The sequence below is a fragment of the Mytilus californianus genome, unplaced genomic scaffold (assembly GCF_021869535.1).
Source record: "Mytilus californianus isolate M0D057914Y unplaced genomic scaffold, xbMytCali1.0.p SCAF_1, whole genome shotgun sequence".
Taxonomy (NCBI): Eukaryota; Metazoa; Mollusca; class Bivalvia; order Mytilida; family Mytilidae; genus Mytilus; species Mytilus californianus.
Window position 1 is genome coordinate 35,390,883 of NW_026262581.1, and position 25,337 is coordinate 35,416,219.

A 25,337-nucleotide genomic window follows, 5' to 3' on the forward strand; every position below is an offset into this window, starting at 1 on the left:
CGACAACCACAAAACATCACGTTCCTGATTTAGGACAGGTGCAAACAAATGCAGCGGGTTTAAACGTTTAAATAGGCGCCAACCTTCACCCTAACTTGAAACAATAGTGTAACATCACTGCATAGAAAGACACACTATAAAATATCAATTGAAATGGCTTAACTCAATTTGATAAAAGGACATTTTAACAAAAACAAGTGAACATACACTGAACGAATAAATTTGATCTATGACACAATGTAAATACAAAATTAATAAAACAAAGGGATTAGATGTAAAACAATATCAGAAAGACAACCATAACCTTGGACAAAATGCCGCCAAATAAAATAACGTACACATGTAAACAGAGAACAGAAGTGAAAATTTATCGTCATACCAAACACTTATCAAAGGTGGTATATATTAAGAATAGTGAGACGAGATATAACACTATTAAGTAAACATTAAATAACAAAAATGAATTACAAATTGTATCAACAGATCAAATAACACGAAAGTACGATTTGAGAGTACTCGCATTTACTGAAAGCAAGTTAAAAGCCAAAAACAATTAATAATAAAAAATCATGCGTCAGAGACTAAAATCAAGTAAAACAATCTGAGGGATTTAGTGTTTTAACGTCATGGACAGTAGCTTATCATACAGAAAGGTCACTTACCAACATACTATAGTGCTGCGTCTATTACGCTGAACTAGTTACCAATATTGTTTAGGGACCAGCTGAAGCCCGCCTCCGGGTGCTGCGTTGAAGACCCATTGGTGTCCTTTGCTCTTTGGTCGAGTTGTTGTTTCTTAGACATTCCTCGTTTTCATTCTCTATTCTATAATTGCTCACATCTACGTCATTTGAACTCTGGTTAATAGTTGTCTCATTGAGAACCATATAACATCACCTTGTTTTTATATAGCCTTCGAAAGATTTTATTCGGAAATAGACGACACTCGAGTCAACTATATAGGGATCATAGGTACATGTTATAAGGGACATGTCAATTATGAATGTTTAAAAGAAAAAAGTTTTCCTCAAATTCGGTCTAACAACGGTTCCTATCCCGTTACACCAAATAAGATGTTATTATTGCAATAATAAGGGGTTACTGTTATAAAAAGATGTCAAAATGTTTCCAACGTTCCATAAACATGAGACGGTGTCATATAGTGCATCCCCTAAAAAGGACCAAAGCAAAAATAACAAAAATAGCAACAAAAATAACTACAACAATTAAAAAAAAATACCTATGACCAATGAGACACAAGAAAATAACAAAAAGTCAACATGACAATATACCAAAAATCTTGAAACTATAGTAGCATAAAAATAAAATAAAACTGTACCGAGATGCAATTGCAATAACATTTAAACGCAACAAATTGTTATTGGCGTTGTCAGTTTATTTTCGACTTAGGAGTTTGAATGTCCCTTTGGTATCTTTCGCCTCTCATTTATTGAGACTTGATATTTTATATTAAATTTTGATACTTACCAATAGAGCTGATATAAAAACTGGCCAATCGAACCATCATACTAGTTAATAAGCAAAATGTAAGGTCATTTGACATCACCAACGAAATTTCTTTGTACAGAAATTTTTACCAGGAAATCAACTGTGATCCATTAAGCGTTAAAAGTTAACATTTGAATTTATACTCAAAATGTTAGTATTTACGAAAGTTATATAAATGTTGGTTATTTTTCTTATTTACTGAATCATTATTTCAGCTAAATGTCTATTATTGTTTTAAGTGTCACGGAAAACGAGTTCCATAGATAGATATCATGTTTCGGTTTATGTCTTAGTATGTGAAAGAATATTAAAATGAAACATGCAAAGCCTCACATAAAATTAAGAATGAGTCAGTACAGGTCTTCTGTCAGCTTCAAAGGGGATATTTCTGAAGCATTAAAACACCATAGAACCAATAAACTGGAAGCGATAGCACAGTAAATTTATGGCTTATTGCTAAAAAAAAACAAACAGCGAAGTACACATGTACTGTAACTTCATGATTACGGTTTCTTATCTTGATAATATTGAAAGGTTACAAAATTGGTCAAATAACAGACAATCAAGCCGTATTTAGATAGAAAGAAACAATGAAGTGGTCCATCTTTTTTGCTATTATTTCAGTCATAAGCTTTACCAATGGAGCTGAAAGTAAGTACGTTTTTATATAAACTAGCAAAAAAACACGCAATTATTGACGCTGTTGATTTTTTAAATTTTTGTTAGTTAAAATGTAGCAGTAGCGTGCTTACTTGGATTGCATGCGGTCAAGGGTACGATGGCTGGAAGGATCAATATAAAGAAGTATATCCATCTCATATGATACGATAGACACGCGTCTTTTAGGAGTAATAAGCTGGTAGGTTCGGAGAATAATGTGTTCGGTAGTGTGTCTGTGGACTATAGACTGTACATGTAACTTATGAGCTAGCATGTCATAAATTTATTGTAGCGTACAAACCAGTAAACATTTAAATTAAAAAAAAACACGCTATTGTATATGTCTTGCATACGATATTTGCATTTTTTCCTAATGTACCCATCGGCTAATTAATGATTTAGCAAATGATGCCTATCTAAGATTAAAAGCTAATGCATTTCCTTTGGCATTCAACATGCGTTCGTCATTTGAGTCCTTCTTATTCTATGTTATTCATTTTAATTATCATCGATTCAATGTTCAATAATGGAACAGAATGTTTATGTTGCATCAATTCATGACACAAGACTATTTCGCGTACATTAAAACGCCTGCTACAAAGGAACAGTCATGTATTGCTGTTCTTCATCTCAAAGTTACAGGGATGCCATCAACATAGAGCAAAAAAACTCACACTACACTACTAAATTCAAGACTGCTGCTAGCACCAGTTTGAGTGGAACCCTTTGCTAGATGTGGATATCATCATAACTGTTCATTAAAGAAAACAGCTGCTGGGCTTATCAACAAACTATTATATCTGATAAAACAGAAATCCAACAAGTAGCGTCATACATTCCCGACATTCTGATTGTAAGAAACAATACAAACTTTCAATCAATAAATGTATTCAAGTATAGATAGTAGATTAATAGCATATCATAATTTTGAATAATGTTTCCACCTGGAATAAATTGTAGTACAATTAATTTTGGTCTCTTACACAATTTCTCGTATGATAGGTAAATACAGGTTCGTGTCCCTTTTACTAGTATTTGAAATTCGCTTCGAGATGTGTTATCAAATAGTTAGACAGAACTTTTTAATTATATTGTTCATTCTGCTGAAGGTGATTATAACCTGAATTTCAGAAAAGGCAATCACTTTTTCGTTTTCGACATTTTACGCAAACCATATGGTACTTCAAAGAGGCTCCCGTGGTGCATCTGTATGGGGACATTCTCCAAAACATGGCGATAAGATTGATTTGTATCTAGACGACCAACACAGTGGTAGTATAACAGTAAACTCTCATGGAATTTGGCAAGGTGTTGTACATAACCCTGGGGAAAACCATGGTTACCATCTGACTGCTTCATCCTCACTTGGAAATATAACTCTGAAAGATGTATGGTTCGGGGATGTTTGGTTGTGCTCAGGACAAAGTAATATGCATTTTCTTGTCGGCGAGGTAAAACCTAGGCGATTTTATGATATTCACATTTAAAAAAAAGCATTTGAACTGCTTTGTGATAAATAATTGAAAACACGGTCTGCATCTGCATATTTAAAGGTTAGCTACGAAGTAGAATTTGGCAAGGTTTTGTACATAACCCTGGGGGAGACTATGGTAACCATCTGACTGCTTCATCCTCACTTGGAAATAAAAACTCTGAAAGAGGTATGGTTCGGGAATGTCTGGTTGTACTCAGGACAAAGTAATATGCATTTGAACTGCTTTGTGATAAATTATTGAAAACACGGTCTGCATCTGCATATTTAAAGGTTAGATACGAAGACGCAGCAGTGTGTTCCTCATTCAAGAAAAGCACATAAAACGCAGCAAACTTGTCCTAATTTGTTTTGATTATTTACTTGTTTGTCCTTTTTGTATCATAGCTTATCATCTTTTTAATGAACTTTGGATTTTCAAATATTTCGGCCTCGAGCATCACTAAAGAGACATTTAATTGTTGAAATGCGAATCTGGTGCAGACAATTTGGTACCGTTATATTACACTCTAATCTCGACCCATTACTCAATTAAATAGAGACTCGAACGTTTACTCTTGTGTAGTGTTAATCACCAAACAAGATATATATATATATATTAAGCATTGAATGCCTAATTTTAAAACAGCAGCATTTTGCTCCAGCTACAAGAAAGGCGACTCGAAATCAGTGAATTTGACCCAAGTTTATTTGATTGAATACGCTCTGATCTTAACTTATTACTTAGCGAATTTATCGAAGACGTATATCTAATGATTGTACTTAAGTCGTATTATCATAAGAAACTCTGTCTTGAACTAAAACAAACACTCCATCAACAAAGGCAAATATTCTTATATCGGAACGTTGCCTTTTGTTTTTTATTTGGTTTTGTGCTTTTTACCGATAAACATGCATATATGTAAACAACTATAGGTCACTGGCGTATGTCAGCCAGTCTCTTTGAAACGAAATTAAAATCCCAAACAAAATTTCACAAAAATTTCAAGGAAGACTTTTAATTGCGCAACACGAATCAAAGCGAACACTTTGAATGAGCTGGATTTTGATAAATTTTTGCGTTTGACAAAAGGTTCAGACCATGGGTCAACAACCAAACACATATACCAAATAGATATCTAGAGCTCAACTCTATGAGTGTTGACAGAAACACGTAGTTTGGTGTTCCTGCAAATGAGTTGGTTTTTCTCTCTCTCACATGATGTATAATTGTAAAGTTTAATGTTCCTGGACCTGATTTGAGTATACTACTTTTGTTTATTCCTTATATTAACTCAATCAACTTTTATCAGAAACAAATTTAAAAAATATATTTTAATACTTTAATCTTAATTTTAAAGGGCCTTGTAAGAGCCTTGGTATTTTCTGTTAATTTTTGTTAACTTAGCTTTTTCTGGGCAAAATTTCTGTAAGAACATTAAATTTCAATGAATTTTATAGTTTTAGATAGTGACAAAGCCATTGCATACAATCGAAGCTAAACATTAAACATTATCATTTCATAATTATACCTGTCATGGCTCTTTGAAGCTTTGCAAAAGGGGGATTTTTTTTTCAGTACTCCTTGTTGTTTTAAGTTAAGATATATTTTTTTTAAAGAATTATGACAAGCCTTAACAATAACATAATGTCGATCATGTGTGGGTATCAGTGGTGATTGAAAGTGATGAGTTCTATTAATTAAAAACAATGAAATCGCATTATAAGGCTAATAAACATACATGCGGAAATTAAAAATATATTATTAAAGACGGAACAGACATTTTGAAGAAAAACTTCTTATTGATAATTTTTTTGTGAGTGTGTTTGAACCTTTTTTTTTTAAAGCAACAAAATTTTCTATTGAAAATTAATACATAGCTACCTAAGCGTCATTTATTGGAGATACATGCTTTTGTCGGTCATATTTTTTGTCCTTTATTCAAATTTTAGAATAAAAAAGAATTACAAGTATTTAAAGGTAGAATTGTTTTAATGCTATAAAAAAAAATATTGCAAAATTCTTTAAATATCTATCTAATATTTTATGTAGCTCGCTAACGCAACAGCTGAGATAAGCGATACTTCAAGTCACCAGGATATCAGATTATTTAAAGCCAAAGCACATTTGTCAACAACTCCGCTCACAGAATTTACCAGGACAAATTTGCGTGAAAGATGGCTATTGCCGAAAGCAGGTAAAAGAATAACTTTTATTCAATCAACATGCATATTGTTGATTATTCTCAATTGTTGATTATTTGATCAATTTAAGAAATGTTTTGAAATAAAAACAACTCCTGGGTAAGACAGACGGGTCAATCCTTATAGCTATTTGTCCGCCATTATTAGCCATCACAGGTGTTCCCGTAACAATTTCACGTTTTAAGAGAAAGTTTCTGACGCAACAACGTGAAATTGATTGTTAAACAGTCAAAATCAAGTGTTACAAAATCAACTTTTCAATTTTTTGCTGTGCACTTTCCTACGAATAATTTGGACTAGTATCGCACATCCCGAATTTTGCGCGAATTTTGCGCGATAAGATTTTTGCAATCCCGTTTTACCTTTACGGTTTGTGTATTTTTTTTCTTCTACGAATATTTTTTTTCTTTTTATAACCAATATATTCTTTTCTCTCATCTTCTACATTTTTTATATAACTGAAACGATATGAATCGTAGGAAGGTAGTCCGCTATGGCTGCTATGTCGATCTCTTACCTACATTTATATCAGATTTCCCATTTCCATATTATTATTTTGACACTTTTCTCCTAGTTAGCAGTTATAAGCATCGTACTCGCAACACAGTTTCAATTATAGATAATATATATAGTAAAAAACCAATGAAACAGTCTATAAAGTATTTTCCATTAAAAACAAGATATATTGAATGTCTACCTTTTTGACAAAAATCAGAGGCAGTGAATTTGATTATCTTTATTATTTATGGGAAACTCGGGAAGCAACTTAACTCAACAACTATCTATGATCACCTATACTACTTTAAGAACGTCAGTGCACTTTGTTGTCTAAAAATCAATTTATTTTATTCCTTCATATTCTTTTTTTGTCAAATATTACTGATAACTAAATGTTCCAGGTGGTATTCGGTATTTCTTCCCTCCTCAATATCTTTCTCCATTAGTTGGAGTACACCAATGTTATCGAAATAATTGGTTAACACTTAAAAGAATATGTTAGTATAGTATACTACTTAAATAACAAAGTCCATTCTTTGGGACGTCATTACGTAACATTGAGGAATAATGAGTTTAAATTTCATATATTTTACACATTGGACCACTGGGTAGTCTGCAATTTCCCTCTTTCAGGCGCCTTTGTATACCATGTAAGTACATGTAATAGTAACTGATATTTTAGTTATTCTGTTTTACGTCGGACACGCGTTCAAGGAATCTTGTTTGCCATCTAAGTCGTTTGCTTTCTCACTGGCGTATATGGGGAGGGGGAGGGGGAGGGGTGCCCGGTAGCTGAGTGATTCAAAAAGAGGACAGAGCTAACAGAAGTTGTTAGAAAACAGAAAAGTGAGTTTTTTCTCAGCTATTTTTTTTTTTACCTCGCTAACTTTTTCGTCTCGCATAATCATCATCGTTGCTTCATATTTCTGTTTCAGGTAAAGTGTTGTCTCGCATTGATTTTTGTCTTACTTTCTTTGTTTTCTCAACAACTTAATGTTGTTTTTTTTTAATCAATTTAACATAGCTTGTTGTCTAACAGGCATTGTTGTCTCATTTAGACTGGTTACTCGTGTACATTGTTGTCCCGCATTGTTGTCTTCTTAAGATTATTGTCTCAAGTACATTATTATCTCACATTTTTGTCTCAATTAAATTGGTATCTAAATTTCATTGTTGTATCACTTTTATTGTTGTGTATTTACATTGTTGTCTTACCTATACTGCTGTCTCAATAAAATTTTCTAAGATACATTAATTGTTGTAACCTTTATATATTGTTTTCTGAAATTATTTTTTCATTTCTTTATATGTCTCCATTCCATTGTTGTTTCCCTTCCATTGTTGTCTTACTTCCATTGTTGTCTTACATTCATTTTTGTTTTACTTCCATTTTTGTCTTATTTCTAGTGTTGCCTGACTTAACATTACGGCCTCATTTCATTATTGTCCAATACTTTATGAAAAGTCCTACAAATTTCTGAAAGTGTTTTTTTATTTCAGATACTGTCAAATATTTCTCAGCTGTTTGTTGGCTATTTGGAAAATATTTATCATCTCATGTAAGTTATCCTATTGGATTGATCGATTCAGATTGGGGAGGTACTCCGATAGAAGCATGGTCATCACCAGATGCTCTTCAGAAATGCAATTCAACACAACAACACATAAGTCCGTAAGAACCATTATACTTTTTTACATTGTTAAATCATTTTTGTAAACGTCTAGATTATTGAGTGTACTGTAAAAATGCTATGTATACTATTTATTATAGATAATATTGCTTGTGTATATTGCATTACGTTATACTTTGTTTTATACTTATGTTGCCTGTGTGTCCTTAAAAATTGAAATTTTGAAAATCCTGTGAAATATCAAATATAAACTGACTTCAAAATCAACGTTATTTATATAAAGGCAGTTTCCAGATACAAAAACCAGTTAACTTTGAAGCGCGGAAACGAACACAAAGCAGAAAATATTTCAAAATATCAGATATTGTTAGTACTAATTCAAGGAGGTAACAATTATGGATATATCCAACCTTTGAACTGATTAGTATTTAATGGTCACCCGTTTAATATCCTTTTCAGAATAAAAATAAGAAAATTTGAAAACTATCAAAATTTAGAAATAATATAAGGAGTTTTATTTTATTTTTTTTTATTTACAAATATTTGATTTCAATACACAATTGTTTTCTAGATCACCGGTAACTTCACGCTCTAATACCGTGTTATGGAATGCGATGATCCACCCGTTCTTAAAATCTACAATATATGGAGCACTTTGGTATCAAGGTATAAAAATTAAATTGTATGTTGTTATTTAAAAAACTGAAACAAGTAAGTAAAAAACCTGCACATTGTTTATGTTCGGTTTGGTATTTTCTTTCATCTGCATTAGTTTTTAAGACCAATTTGCTTTGCGAAAGTTCTAAACATTAAACAAAATTGAGAACTTATGTCTAATGATTTTAATATAAAAGCTTTACAAACAGACCTCCTATAACTCATTGCATGCAATTAAATCGATCGCTTGTTTATGTTCCTGCAAAAATGAGTTGTGGGTACAGATGTATCGTTAAAAAAATAAAAAGTTCCAAATATTTTTCACAATAACCTTGTAGGTAAAAACGCAATATGCGGCACTATTTAACATATGTAACAAGATATTTTCTGAAAGCATAACTTGAGATTTTAAAGTATTTTCGCATCAACGAAACGTTAAAAACAGAGAAGGATAATTCTCAATTGTTAACAAATCGGCTTTGAAGTAGTCCAGATAATCATAAAGCTTGATAGGACTATTTTTCATTGTTGACTTTTTAAAGATCCTTCATTGCCGCATGGAGGTGTCGAAGCAAACACATCATAGCTTTTCGAGGACTTAAAAATTTTCCAAAAGTTTTACACATTACAAACTGTTCTAAAACATGGTAGATCAATTGCTGTAGATGATGAAAGTTTGGAAAAAATCAGCAATTGAACATAATTATTTTGCGTGAACATCCAAATCCGATTTAAATACAGATCCATTGTCCATGTCTCTTTTGTTACCTTGTTTATTACTGAAGGCCATACTGTATTATATCACTGTAGATAAAAAACACAAATTATAAAGTTAATTTAACGCTCTAGATATCTGTTAATGTTTTTCTGTCTCTATACCTCACATCTCCGTTTATTCATATATATCGTTAATATTTGGACGTTTCCCTATTGTTCCTGAGATTTTCATGTTTTAGTAACACAAATGTATGCAATGCTCCGTATATATAAGTTTATAATCACTTAATACATGTAATAATTGCAGGAGAAGCTAACTATGGAAACGCGTTTGATTACTCATGTAGATTTCCAGCAATGATAGACGACTGGCGCTCCAAGTTCCATTCTGCTTCTCTGCAGACCGTAGATGCCATGTTTCCATTTGGATTTGTCCAGGTTAGAAAATTCACATACCCTGTAGATCAGATCCAAAGTACTGGAATGAAAATACGGATCATGTTGTTTTCAATTAATGTGCAGTGAACAAAATTAGGAAATGAGTTTTATAATTAAGGATTTATTTCCCTCATTTCAGTGATTATATATAATCCCTAATTATACCAGTGATTTAACATAATCCCTAAAAATATGTGCAAATTGCTATCTAGTTTCAAGGTGTTTCATTTGCGCCAATTTATTTTTCAAAGGTAACAAATCCGCCAGAACACCTTTCAACTCCCTCAGGCAAATTTGACCTTGGATGGATTTGGCTATTTTTTTAGGTCCTGTTTGGTCATATAGCTCTTCAACTGTTTCTGTTCTTATACATCCTCGGTTTTCAAATATTCGGCTGTGAGTGTTCCTTATGAAGGTAAATCCAGAGAAGCGCTTCGAACGCTTGAAATTTAAACGTGTTGTTTTCATTTTTTAATGATTATTACCTGAACTTCTGAGTCATTGCTTTTGTCAAACATTTTTTTAGCTGTAACTAAGATTATTACATCAAACTCAGAAGTTTTGGTGATAGAATATGTTACATTTCAATGTTGTATTTTTGTTGTGTCGTTGTTCTCCTCTTATATTTGATGCGTTTCCCTCAGATTTAGTTTGTAACCTGGATTTGTTTTTATCTCTATCGATTTATGAGTTTCGAACAGCGGTATGCTACTGTTGCCTTTATGAAATTTCATCTGCGCAAGAATTTTTTTTTATACATAGACCAATATAAAATCAAATCGTACAATATGTAATGGTAATTCTTATACGTCAAATTCTAGAATCAATTTAGCTACTGATATGCAATTTCTAACACAGAGAGAGGGGATTTGGGGTTGACAAGACAAATCGTCGACAAATTAGTGTATATAATTAACAGACACTAAATTGTGTTAAACCAAATCGTGTTTCAGACACAAAAAATGGGAAAATAACCTTAACACTTTAATCAGCTATTTAGGTAATGATGTTTCTCCATTGCAACAATATGCAAGTGAGTAAGCTTCAAAAGTCTTATCTTTAGGTACTTGAAGCCATCTGCATTTGTTATGCAATTGAATAATCAATTGTGTGTTGGACTGGCAACTTTCAGATAAAGTAAGGTATTTTCTGGAATTTACCGTTTTTATTGACGCCTTGTTAAGACGAAGTGTAGTGACATTGTATTGTCATTTAATACTTTTCAGAGAATGGTTATCATGTGAATAATTGATTACTTACAATAAAAGAGTATACATTTAGTCATTGCCCTGATAGCTATAAAGAGAGGGCAAGCGGACAAGCTTTATAAACATCTATAATTCAAGAGGAAGTGAAAATCCTTTTCTAATAAAAACTAAAAATCACATATCAATGAGTCTCAATTTTGAAATATGATGTTCTAGTAAGCGTTAGAAATATATGACTGTTATCTCTTCGAGATTATTTTTTTCCCTTCTTTTTCCAGTTAGCACCGAATAGAAAAACGTCTGAAGTAGGTACCTTTCCACAAGTCCGCTGGGCACAGACAGCCAATCATGGGAAAGTTCCAAACAATCGATTAAAAAATGTCTTTATGGCTGTTGCATTAGACCTTCCAGATTATGCATCACCACGTGGGACGTATGTATTCTTATCCATTCAGTATATTCCTGTTTCAAAATAAAATAACATCACAGGACTCCATTTTCCAAACCCTATCCTGACATGTTAACTGTGGTATTCTATTTAACCTACCACCGTACGATTTATTTTCAAATTGGTATCAATTTGGTACTTATCATATACCATACATATGCCAGCCATACGAGTGGATTGATTTTTAGATAATTACCTATGAATAATTCGTTTACCAAGTAGTCTTTTCGAGAAACATATGCGGTTCACATGTTGTAATGTACTATTATATTTATTTATTTATGCATTTCTCTGAGCTGAGTGTTCCTGCTTTTGTTTATACTGTGTTCCTGTCACGTAGTGTTGTCATTTTAGCGATATTTTTTGACTTTGCCATATAAGCGGGAGGTTTGGCTAGCCATTAAACCAGGTTCAACCCACCATTTTTCTTTAAATGTCCTGTACCAAGTCAGGAATGTGGCAGGTGTTATCAAATAGTCCGTTTCTATGTATGCTGGCGTTTGTTTTTGTTGCAGTTCAGTGTTTCTGTTGTTCCGTTGTTTTCCTCTAATAGTAGATGTGTTTCTCTCGGTTTTAGTTTGTAACCCGGATTAGTTTTCTCTTAATCGGTTTATGAATTTTAAACAGCAGTAAACTACTGTTGCCTTTATTTATACTATATGTAGTAAAAACTCATTAAAGATACCAAGCTTGTACTTTGGTACGCAAGATGCGTGTTTCGTCTACATAAGATTTATCAGTGACGCTATAATCAATACAGTTAGAAGCCAAACAAATACAAAGTTGAAGAACATTAATAACCGAAAATTTTGAAAAGGTGTGCATAATACGGCAAAGGCAAGTTATATATACCTGAGGTAGAAAAACGTTAGTGTTTCGAATATTTAGATATTTTAAAAACAGAAAATTTGCAGAAATGAACATATCAATGATATTTCATGTTAGTACTAAAGTGCTGACTACTGGGCTGGTGGTACCCTCGGGGACGAAATGTCCACCATCAGTGACATCGACGTATTATTATAATTAAACCAAAGGATGTATTTGATGTTTATAAACTCTTGAATGACGATATTAACAATGATTATGTAAACAGGGCTTCAAACATACGTAATCTTTTTTATGACCTTGGATTACATTATGTTTGTTATATCAAGATACTTGCACAATATCAACAGATATAAATAAGAAGATATGGTATGAGTGCCAATGAGACAACTATCCATCCAAGTCACAATGTGTAAAAAGTAAACAATTATAGGCCAAAGTACGCCCTTGGTGCTATTAAAACTCGCATTGAAGATAAACACTTGCAGAACTGTTCAAGAATGTTATAAACTTTGTTTTTATTGTAGATTGAAATTTTCAATTTGTATTACAACATATCTTGATTATGAAAATACAGTTTGACTATTAACAAATATACGTAGTGGATTTTCTTTTTTTGGCCTGATAATCATAAAAATTTGTAATTATTTCAATTGTTTAAGTAAGCCTTTCGTTGTATTTTTTTTATAACTGCATAGAATATTAGATCTCATATAGTTCTATAAGTTTACATTTGTTATAGTATTTACTATTGTTCTCTGCTGCCTATCCATGTTTTATATTTTGTAATATATGTTGTTTATGTTAACGATTATTCACACAGAAGCATCGACCAAGTGGTTTTAAAAAACAAATTAAGATACCAGGCTTATTACATGTATGTTGTACGCTAGGCACGCGTTGCTTATTATGTTGTACGCTAGGCGCGCGTTTCGTCTACATCAGACTTATCAGTGACGCTTGAATCAAAACAGTTGGAAAGCCAAATTAAATACCAATTTGAAGAGCATTAGTAACCAAATATTCCAAAAGTTTTGCCAAATACCGCTCAGTTAATCTATACCTGGGGTTAAATAAACCTTAGTATTTTTAATATTAAAAAATTATATAAACAGTATTTACAAAAATGAACATAATTATCAACGATATTTCATGTCACTACAAAATTGCAGACTACTGGGTTGGTGTTATCCTCAGGAACGAAACGGCTACCAGCAGTGGTATCAAACAGTGAGATCAGAACATTATAAATGTCCATTTTTGAAAACATCTACACATATCATATAGTTGACGGTTATCATTTGTCGTTCTTTATAGACGTGTCGGTATAAATTCTCTTTTACTGAATAAAAAGATCATTGATTTATGAAAGTAGGTCAAATAATTATGTGTCATTTTAAAGGAGTAATGACGTGATTAGAAGTTAGTGGAATATAAGACCCACACATTTTATGGAAACGAGAATGACCATTGTTGTGAATTGGCATGTAACTTTTCTATCAAATACCTTGTATTGATTCCCGATTAACTGTGTTTGCCCATGGCCTTTCTGTGCAGAGCTAACCTCGATTCTATACCATGGTCAATACAGAAACAGGCGTTGATATTTGATAAACTGAACTATGACCATGATGATAAGTATGCACTAGGAACAATATCTATGCACTTATTTATATGTTCACACCATCAAGTCTCTCTTGATGCTTTGAATGATTTATATAACTTTAATTTTCACAGCATTCACCCTCGTCTGAAGCATGATGTAGCAGCTCGTTTAGTTTTAGGAGCTTTAGCGGTTGCTTATAAAAGAAGTGGAATTGATTATCAGGGGCCGTATCCCTCATCATATACCTTGCATCGTCATAGCAATACTCTTATTATAGAATACGACAATGGAAGATCACCCATTGATGTAAGGAGCTCAACAGGATTTCAAGTGAGTTATTAAAATGTTTAGGTTAACTGCTAGGAAACTAATTTTATAGGTTAACTTCATAAACACTCAACCGGAAACATCATCTGATAAAAAAGTTCAACAACACTTGCAAATACTCAGATTATCAATAATCTCGAAATTATTCATATTTTTCTAAATACACAAATGAAAAATGTCCACTAAAGGATGTTCGTTACTCTTGTTTTTGACTTTTTGTCAGATATTCGGAATCATCTAGTTTTATCAATGTAGTGCCAATATTAATTTTGCCCGCTAACTACTACTTTTCTTTTCATAATTTCATTTTGATAGTTTGTAAATCATTTTTGAAATTCTTATAAAATCCTTGTTATTTTTTCATATTTATTGAAAGTAAATAGTTGGTAATGTTAAATGTATAAAAAATCTAGAGAGAATAATTTCCCGCCGAATTTACAATTGATTTTATGTAAAAAAAAAAAAAACAAGGACACGCATCTGTCATTTTTTCTACTTTTCAAGTTCCTTTATTTATATACTATCAATTTATAGCAGTCTTTTTAAAATCTTGTTTTTTGAACAGAGGGGGGACATCCTCAAATTAACTATTACAAAATCCAACTTTAATGTTATCTACTATTATTACTGGCAATTGTCATGGTAATCTTTATATCAACATTTATGAGAAACATGAAGATATGTCCAGTTTAACTGTCATTTTGCTATTCTTTGAAGGTATTATATAGTATACTACATCTCACTAAAATATACAAGTCTCATGTAGTTGGCTATATATGATAGAGTTTGAAGTTTCTAGAAAGAGATAACATTTTCAACAGAGATGAGCATGTTATAAATTGTTCAAAACTAACAAAAGTTTATACTAGATATATGGATTAATCTAAATTAAATTATACCACTGACGGGAGTGTACGTATTTTAAATGAAGCTTTTGATAATAATAAATAATATCATTTATAAGATAGACAAGAACTTTAAGAGGACTTCACATGTCTTGTTAACTTCTAATACTCATTGGTTAGTCATTGCGTCTTGAATTATGATGATCTATTTACAGGTCGAAACATAAATAAGATTTTGATTTATTTTATTTTCGATGTTGACATTTCCTTATGGGTTGTACAAGATCGTGTTTTCTGTACTGTTCACTGATTGCTATATACAATACTCGGTCGTTGAGTGTAAGAAGACTGATTTCTTTATCAGAAGATTGAAAACTTGAAGCTTGATGTCAGTAATAGATAACATTTCCGAAACGTTAGTATATATATCTGTGTTTTTGCTCTTCAAAATTCATAAACCTTGTCATCGGTTGCCTTTATTTACATATAACAATCTTTATAAAAATAAGAAGATGTGGTTTGATTGCCTATGACACAACTATCTTCTAGAGACCACATGACTAAGATGTAAGAAACTATAGGTCAACGTACGTCCTTTAACAGTAATCAAAACCCATACCGAATTATAAGCTATATCAGTGGCTTTGTCCTTAGGAGTTAATGGCAGATATTTGACAGTTTAGATTCAATCTTTACCTTTTTACCCTCTGGCAATTTTAATGTTGGTTTTTGTCTATTGTTAAATACTTTGTGTGGTTCTATAATCTGATTAAAACAGCAAGATTCAAGACAGTACAAAAGGCAACTTGAATATGCTGCCAATTAATAAAATTGATATGAATTATTAGTCGTGAAATCAACATTAATGTAACCACAATGTCTTATATTTATGATAATTATATATATATCGTATTACTTTATCGTTTAATTTTTTTATTTCAGATATGCTGTACAACAAGACATAAAGTTTGTCATGCGTATGCAGAGGATAATGGTTGGATCAATGCACCAATTAAGAGTCATGATACATCAAGTATAACTTTGGATACATCAAAATGCAGCCTGAGTCATCATTCTATTGGTGGTTTGCGATATGAATGGAGTGAAAGTCCGTGTGATTTTAAGCAATGTGCTATCTATGGGGCATCAAACTACCTTCCCTCTCCACCTTTTATTGTAACAAGACTTTTTCAATAAAAGTGTATCCTGAAAATGTTTTTTCTTGCGATGACATCAAAGTTCACGCACCTGCTCCCCCGTGTGAATATGACGTAAAAAATCACATCTTATACTATTAACATTTGAATATGATACAGAACATAAATTGAAAAAAAGAATTGTATGACAATAGATACCTACCACATGTAGCACGTGACAAAAATATTCAATTTTATTGCAGATTGGATAACAAATGTTTTACATGTACTTTGTTCTTTCTTTAGGACATATGCCCCTTATACGGATAGCATGCGGCGTATTACAGTTTTCAGTTGAATATCATTTACACTATTTATTACATAATTGTAAATATCTGTAGAGCAGCGATTGGATCTGAATAATGTTCACTTTGTATTTTAATCCCTTTCTCTGAATCTACATATCAATTAATGCCGAACAAATAACTTTCAGTTCCTACGCAAACTTTTCAAAAAAGGGTTTATTTCTTCACAAATACTTATATACGACGATTTAGCATAAATTAAATCCAGAGTAGATTAAGGAAACTATCTGAAACAATTAACAATTCGTAAGTGTTTAATTTTACATTTAATTCATGTATGATTATACCAGCCTTAGACCAAAAATATTAAATACATTTTCTATCTATCATGTAAACATATCTCTGACGACGTCTTTGGGTATTTATGCTGAATGTCTAGTAAATGTTTCTGTTTCGGCACGTATATAAGGATATTTTGAGGGTTAAAACTCTAAATAATATATCACACATCTCCACATCTACTGTTTCAAATATTTGGCGTTAACTTCCAGGCCTCTAGGCCAAAATACAGACCAATAAATATAAGAAGATGTGGTATGAGTGCCAATGAGACAACTCTCCATCCAAGTCAAAATTTATAAAAGTAAACCAGTATAGGTCAAAGTACGGTCTTCAACACGGAGCCTTGGCTCACACCGAAAAGCAAGCTATAAAGGGTTCCAAAAGTTACTAGTGTAAAAATATTCAAACGGGAAAACCAACGGTCATATATATAAAAAAACGAGAAACGAGAAACACTTATGAACCAAATCAACAAACGACAACTACTGAACATCAGATTCCTGACTTAGGACAGGTGCAAACAATTGCAGCGGGTTTAAACGTTTTAATGGTACCAAACATTTACCCTTATCTGAAACAATAGTGTAACATCACAACATAGAAAGACACACTATAAAATATCAATTGAAATGGCTTAACTCAATCAAAAGACATATTAACACCAGTGAACATACACTGAACAAATAAATTTGATCTATGATACAATGTAAATACAAAATAAATAAATTAAGGAAAGAATAATTAAAGTAACATGTTATACCGCTGTGAAATGTTAAACCATTTAAGAAAAACAATATGCTTGAACAAAAATATCAGCCATTTGCAATTACTTTAAACACAAGTAAATGAAAATATTTTTGTTGTTAGGGAAACGTGTACAGTTCAAATGGAGGAAGGAAATAGTTTTACAAAATAAATAATATTGATGTTCATAGTACGAAGAAGTGAAAATTTATAGTAATACCAAACACTTATCAAAGCTGATATATAGACCAGATATAACCCGGAATAACATTAAATAACAAAAAAGCATTACAATTAGTATCAACAGGTCAAATAAACAAGAAAGTACGATTTGAGAGTACTCGCAGTTACTGACAGCTAGTTAAAAGCCAAAAACAATTAATAATAAAAAATCATGCATCAGAGACTAAAATCAACTAAAACATATCCCAGGGATTTAGTATTTTAACGTCATGGACCGTCAAAGAAGTCATGACTTGTGCAATGCCAAAAATAAATGTATCGACAGGCAGGGGGCTAGTTACGAGTTAACCTCTTTACTTTATTTTAGATAAACAGTCCGGAGCCTAGTTTTCGAAAACATCATTTGACAGATCTTAAGATATATTTAATCACATACTTTAGGACTATCTTTTAAAAACCATCCCAGGTTACATCTTATACTATAAAAAAATCTGTCCTAATATAGTCTTAATCGGGATGGTCTTACGACTTGCTTATGTTAACTTATGTTCTATTAATCATCAGTCTGTTCTCTTTTATATCAAAATAATACATTTAATTATTCTCTTTTTGTATCCTCTTTATATTTAATTAATATACCAGTCTTCAATTCGACTCTCATGTTGCATTCATCTCTTCTATTTTAGTGGTATTTGCGTCTTAATGCAGAAAAGCGTACAAGAAAATAAACATCGCAATGATACGTGTCTTATTCTGACGACAGAGGATGGACAATTTAGCAAAACTGTTACTTCAGATCTTAGTTGTCTATTTACTCACTTCAAATACAACTTGGTAATTATCGATTTCAAATGCACTCAGGTGGGACCTGTGACTTAATCGGGAATATATTAATAAGCTTAGAAATAAAGCATACTCTTGGGTAGACTTCGAAGAGGGATTAGAGTGAAAGGTCAAACCATTGCAAGAAACGAAAACTGACAAAACGAGACAATAAGCAGAGACCAACATCAATGTGAAAGACTTAAAACACAAATATAAAAGGAAAACAAGAATGTGTCCATAGTACACGGATGCCCCACTCGCACTATCATTTTCTATGTTCAGTGGACCGTGAAATTGGTTCAAAACTCTAATTTGGCATTCACATTAGAAAGATCATATCATAGGGAACATGTGTACTAAGTTCTAAGTTGATTGGACTTCAACTTCATCAAAACAAAAACTACCTTGACCAAAAACTTTAACCTGAAGCGGGACAGACGGACGAACGGACGCACAGACCGAAAAACATAATGCCCCTAGGTGGGGCATGAAAATGCTTCTTATATAAATATATATACAAGAGTCTAGAAAACAAATTAAAGAAGAGAAGAATGATTGAATACTAAGTATTATGGAGGTAGGATCGGAAATGAAAATTTTAGATTCAGAACTATACACCGATCTAATATTAACAATAAAAAAGTATAACAAAAATATCGAACTCCAAGGTAAATTTAAAAAGGGGGGAAGTCCATTAAAACATAAAAAACAACTGTCATATTCCTGATTTGGTATAGGCATTTTTCTAAGAAAACGGTGGGTTGAACCTGGTTTTATAGCTAGCTAATCTTCCACTTGTATGACAGCTGTTAATAGTTCCACTATATAGACCAAATTGAGTAGACAGTCCAAACTGGCATAATAGCTTAATCTGACAATAATTAGGATCCAGCAGTCATTATTGTGTAAACATACATCACATACATGTAACACAGCCGACTGAAATATTTAAACAAACGTACAAATAAATCTAACAAAGTTACCAACAAAAGTGTTTTTGTAGTTGATAGCATATTTGACAAAGACGCAAACAAAAAGAAATCGCACCTTTGGGCCGACTTGCAACAGGAACGCCCAAATCCAGAAAAGCCAATAGATGGATGACTAAATCTCGAGTAGGCAAGATGACTGTGTAAAATGTCTATTTTAAGCAACCGGTCAATATTGACATGTTTTTGACAATTTAGCATTCAATCATTTATGTTATACATTGTATTAAGCTAAAATATTTAAGAATTAATCTATTTTTGCCATCTGTTGGTCATATCTTTTCCTTACTACAAGAAATTATTGATCACAGATCCATTTATCAGTGAGTGGTCCTCTGTTTTCTACTTTTTACCAACCTGGATGATGCACAATAGTTTTGACAATGGGCATGCGGTGTCTTAAGAGTTTGACAATTAAATTTCTGATCTGGCGCAAAAAAATAAATAATAAAAATCAAGTGTGGCTTTCCTAAAATTACAATTGAAATAATTGAGAGCAAAAACAACCCCTCCTTATTCCCTTTTAGGCGAAGTGCTACTAGATCAGCTACATGTCTTACATGCTAACAAAAAATTGTTTAATTGAAATTAAATATTAAAAGGCATCTACAAATCAATGTCCATATAAGTCGAACGTTTGACTCTTTAAGCTATCTTTTACATCAAGTATTTAATTTTAATCTAATCTGAACAAAGTTCTCTGATCAAATTGCGCAATGAATTTTCTTATATAATTTTAAGAATTAAAAATATGTGATTATTCTACGCGATCGGTTAAATATTGGCAACACAAATTAAAAGATAATAAGGATACATAATTATTCATAAAAACAATAAACATGTTACAATTAACGTGGAAGCTATTAAACCAAGAGTTTCAAGTGGTGAAGTTGAAATCATCCCTTCGTAAATTTTATGGACGCCATTACGAGTTGGTTGACCGTTACGGAATATCCGTTTCACAGATGATAGCGGATATGTTCCTAATGTCGTGACTACAATCCCGTCCTCTTTCCAGAATATGACCTACCGAATTAGACTTATTAACGGGTTTGTACTAACATGAGCAACACGACGGTTGCAACATGTGGAGCAGGATCTGTTTACCTTTCAGGAGCACCTGAGATCACCCCCAGTTTTTGGTGGGGTTCGTGTTGCTCAGTCTTTAGTTTTATATGTTGTGTTTTGTGTACTATTGTTTGTCTGTTGGTCTTTTTTTTCTTTTTTAACCATGGCGTTGTCACTTTATTTTCGACTTATGAGTTTGAATGTCCCTTTGATATCTTTCGCCTCTCTTTGTTTGTGACGTACTAGTATTTAGCTGTGTAAAAAGGTATTAACAGAAATACTGAACTCCAAGTTAAATTAAACAAAGGAGGACGTCCATAAAACCTGACAAAATAAAACGTTATGCTCATTCAACCAATGGACCGAATGAAAAACTATCATATTTCATTCCTGACTATGAAGAGGCAGCTTCCGAAGAAATTAGGTTAACAAAACTAATGTGATACTTTCCAGCTATATAGAATATTTGTAAAATTGATTAATACTGATACATAACGTAATAAATGTTTATTGTATCAGCATGTATGTTATGTGACAGATTTATAATTCCTTGTTTACATATCTACATATATTTTTTTGTTGAAAAAAGACTAAGTTCCGAGGTCTGGAAAAATGAGAAATCATTTCTCCAACTCCTCCATAATAGTAGGTGCACAACTTCAACATATGTGCAAATCTTCCTGTTTCAGCGAACTATGTCGAAAAATGTAGAAGGAACCCACTTTTCTTTTGAATCCGCCTACCCATATCACCATACCTTTAACCGGTTTTGGGCTTCGTCTAATCCGGCCTTAAACAGTATAACCTCAATGTTCAACATTTACATCCGACACCATTGCTTATTTTTCAGTGTCATTTTGAAAGAATAACACAAAACGGTTTATATACAGTTGTTAGATTTTAATCCAATTGGAACCAATTAACAATCAATCGTACATTGTCTTCAACGGGTCAAGACCATAAATGTATATGGAAAATATGCTACAAATATTTACTATCTATACATCCTTTATCATTCATTATCAAACTGACCATGCATACAATCATGGTCAATATAATAAAAAGCATAAGTTTCGAACGTTGTCAAATTTCTAAGAGGAAGAAATTTTAAAAGTTTAAAATCAATAGTAAATCTCAACTTTGCAAAAAGTTTCACATTAAAAAAAAGAGTGTTAAACAATGAAAATAGCATTTTTTATTATCTCTCAGAAACATTTTCTTTGTAAGAAAAAATAAATATGTGTGCTATTTCATTCCACAGATTATTTGCCAACCAATAGTTTGAAAAACTATTACCCCGGTAAATAGTTTTGCTATCATATTTTTCGAACTTTTTCATACTTATTTCTGATTTGAAAAAAAGACGTATTTGACTATTGATGATTGGACTTTTCACATCGTAAAGATAACACTGAAATATCAAAAACTGAAAATCAATCTATTCTTTATAATCAGATAACTGTATGTGTATGTCTGCGTCATCCTCCAAATCTGTTTTCGAATTGATAAATTACTTATCAGAAGTAACGTTTATAAAATATTTACATGAAAAATGACATATTAAGATGACAACAGCATTACAAAAACATCAACGGTACCACTTTAACTGCAATGAATAACTGCACTGGATATGCAATTCTACAACTAATGTTTCTCCAGTACACCTGATGTTCCAAAATGTATGGTCTGAGATTGATTTTTGCATGTTTATGTTAAAATACAAACATTCATAGTTCATTTTTTTCCCAAAAAAAACCCACAATTTTTAAAAAGAAAGAGATGTGTTCATCCGTTATTTTGATACACGTCCCTTCGTTTATACGTCTTTGAGAAAATTTTCCTCACTACAAATGCTGACAGAAAAAAAATCTACCATTGATTTTGACTTGCAATTATGTGATATTATTCTTGAACAGCACAACCCGATGGATTGCAAAAAAATTTTAATTAAAGAACAGAAAACCTACTGTTTAAACATTTGAGGTCCCATATCGCTTTTGGCACTAAATTACATCGCAGTGTGTTCGTCGTGCAGCTATAACCACATTCAATCCATAATTCATAATAGAGTCATAATACGAAATATGGTCATACATTTTAACTTTTTGATAGAAAAGTAAACGGTCGTCATTTTCTTTGTTTTTTTATGCCGCACCTGCATAAGCTTGTGTGTGCTTAGATGAATAGAAGGTTGGTTTCTTTTGCAACTGATTTCAATTACACGTAATGCAAATACGTGCACGAGTTTTTCAATTGCTTTATGCAGATGTTTAGTGTTTAGGTATCTGTCTGCCTTAAAAAGATTTAGTAGTGAGCACCTGTTTTCGGCATTTTGTGTTGCTTTTACATCCTTGTTCAAGTTAATGATAATCCTTTTGGTAGTTTGATTATGCAGGTTCTTTATTGTCTATTTTCTTCTTTGACAGATGGTCCAAGTAGTCGAAGAGTTGTGCGCATGTAACACCATTTTACATCACCACATTGTGTACCTGTATCAAGTCATGCTACCTTGACCATATATTGTACGTTGAAGTGTGTTTGTTTTGTACGTCGAAATTTTTGTTGGAGAAAACGGATGTTGTTGGTTCGGTTATGAATAGTAGGTTGGTTTCTTTTGCAACTGCTTTCAATTCGACGTAATTCAAATACGTGTACGAGTTTTTCAATTGCTTTATGCAGATATTTAACGTTTAAGTATCTGTCTGCCATAAAAAGATTTTGATATAAATGTAAGCAACCACGCAATTTAAATGAAGCCAACTTATTTTTGAATAAGTTCATATCTAAGAAATGCATAATGGTTTTTCGAACATGCATCAATAAAATTGAGAATGGGGAATGTTTTAAAGAGACAACAACCCGACCAAAGAGCAGACCACAGCCGAAGGCCAACAATAGGTCTTCAACACAGCGAGAAAATCTCGCACCCGGAAGCGTGCTTCAGCTGGCCCCTAAACAAATATGTGTTCTAGTTCAGTGATAATGGACGTCATACTAAACTGCAAAACATATAAATGAACTAAAATTAAAAATCAAACAAGACTAACAAAGGCCAGAGGCTCCTGACTTGGGACAGGCGCAAAAATGCGGCGGGGTTAAACATGTTTTGTGAGATCTCAGCCCTCCCACTATACCTCTAGCCAATGTAGAAAAAAATAATACACAGCAATACGCACAGTAAAACTCAGTTTAGAAGAAGTCCGAGTCCGATGTCAGCATAGGTAACAAAAGAAAAAGAAACTTAGCAAAATGACAATAATACATAAATTAACAAAGGACTACTAGCAGTAACTGACATGCCAGCTCCAGACCAAATATACATTTAAAAAGATTCATGTAGTAGCGAGCACCTGTTTTCGGCATTTTGAGATGTCTTTTACATCCTTGTTCAAGTTAATGATAATCCTTTTGGTAGATTGATTGTGCAGGTTCTTTATTGTCTATTTTCTTCTTTGACAGATGGTTCAAGTAGTCGAAGAGTTGTGCGCATGTAATACCATTTTACATCACCACATTGTGTGCCTGTATCAAGTCATGCTACCTTGACCATATATTGTACGTTGAAGTGTGTTTGTTTTGTAAGTCGGAATTTTTGTTGGAGAAAACGGATGTTGTTGGTTCGTGGGGTCTGTTGTGTTGCATAAGAATTTTGGTAATTCAATACATGTATTTATAGTGGAAAATAAAGAAGCAGAAGATACCGGGGGCGCTTTCAAAGCTCATAAGTCTGACAACGCAATGGGAAAAAAAACGAAACACGACAAAAAACAAACAAATGACATATTCACAAAAAATTACTCAGAAAACTAAAGTCTGAGAGCAAAGAACTTAGTAGTTTGAATTGTTAATCATTTTTGAAAAAGATTTTGAATACATCTTAAATTCTACGCATTGTTTTGAAAAAAGAGGCAGAGGAAACCCAAAGAACAATAAAAAGCAATAAATCAAAGAAAAAATGACAATACCTACTTTAAGACGAGCTTTTGTGTTTCCATATGAAATCAATCAAACAAAAATATGGAACGAGTTTTACGTCTTGTAATAAAACCTAAAAAAACAGTATGATACTTTACTTATTCAGCTTTGTTTATCCTTATGTTTTATGTCATTTCGAATGTACGCTTGACTAAGGTAGTTTAATGTGAAAATAAACCTCTGATGGCATTAAAGAGGGACGAAAGATACAAGAGGGACAGTCAAACTCATAGATCGAAAACAAACTGACAAATTCATGCAATTTTGCTACTGGGCGGATAATGTCCTCGGGGACAAAATGTCCACCAGCAGAGACATCGATCCAGTGGTTATAAAAGAGGTACAAAAAATACCAGAGAGACAGTTAAACTCATGGATCAAAAACAAACTGACAAATTCATGCAATTTTGCTACAGGGCGGATGATTTCCTCGGGGACAAAATGTCCACCAGCAGAGAAATCGACCCAGTGGTTATAAAAGAGGTACAAAAAATACCAGAGAGACAGTTAAACTCATAGATCAAAAACAAACTGATAAATTCATGCAATTTTGCTACAGGGCGGATGATTTCCTCGGGGACAAAATGTCCACCAGCAGAGAAATCGACCCAGTGGTTATAAAAGAGGGACGAAAGATACCAGAGGGACAGTCAAACTCATAGATCGAAAACAAACTGACAAAATTCATGCAATTTTTCAACTGGGCGGATGATGTCCTCGGG

At 32.5% G+C, this 25,337-nt stretch overlaps 1 protein-coding gene across 1 annotated transcript; it reads left to right on the forward strand.

The window, feature by feature from the left end:
- Window positions 1-5,818: 5,818 nt before the first annotated feature.
- Window positions 5,819-16,245, forward strand: LOC127719762 (sialate O-acetylesterase-like). The gene is made up of 6 exons (XM_052226055.1): window positions 5,819-5,838; window positions 8,546-8,640; window positions 9,656-9,786; window positions 11,273-11,427; window positions 14,008-14,206; window positions 15,991-16,245. Exons 1-6 carry the CDS (start codon window positions 5,819-5,821, stop codon window positions 16,243-16,245), a joined length of 855 nt encoding a protein of 284 aa, XP_052082015.1.
- The last annotated feature ends 9,092 nt before the right edge of the window (window positions 16,246-25,337 follow it).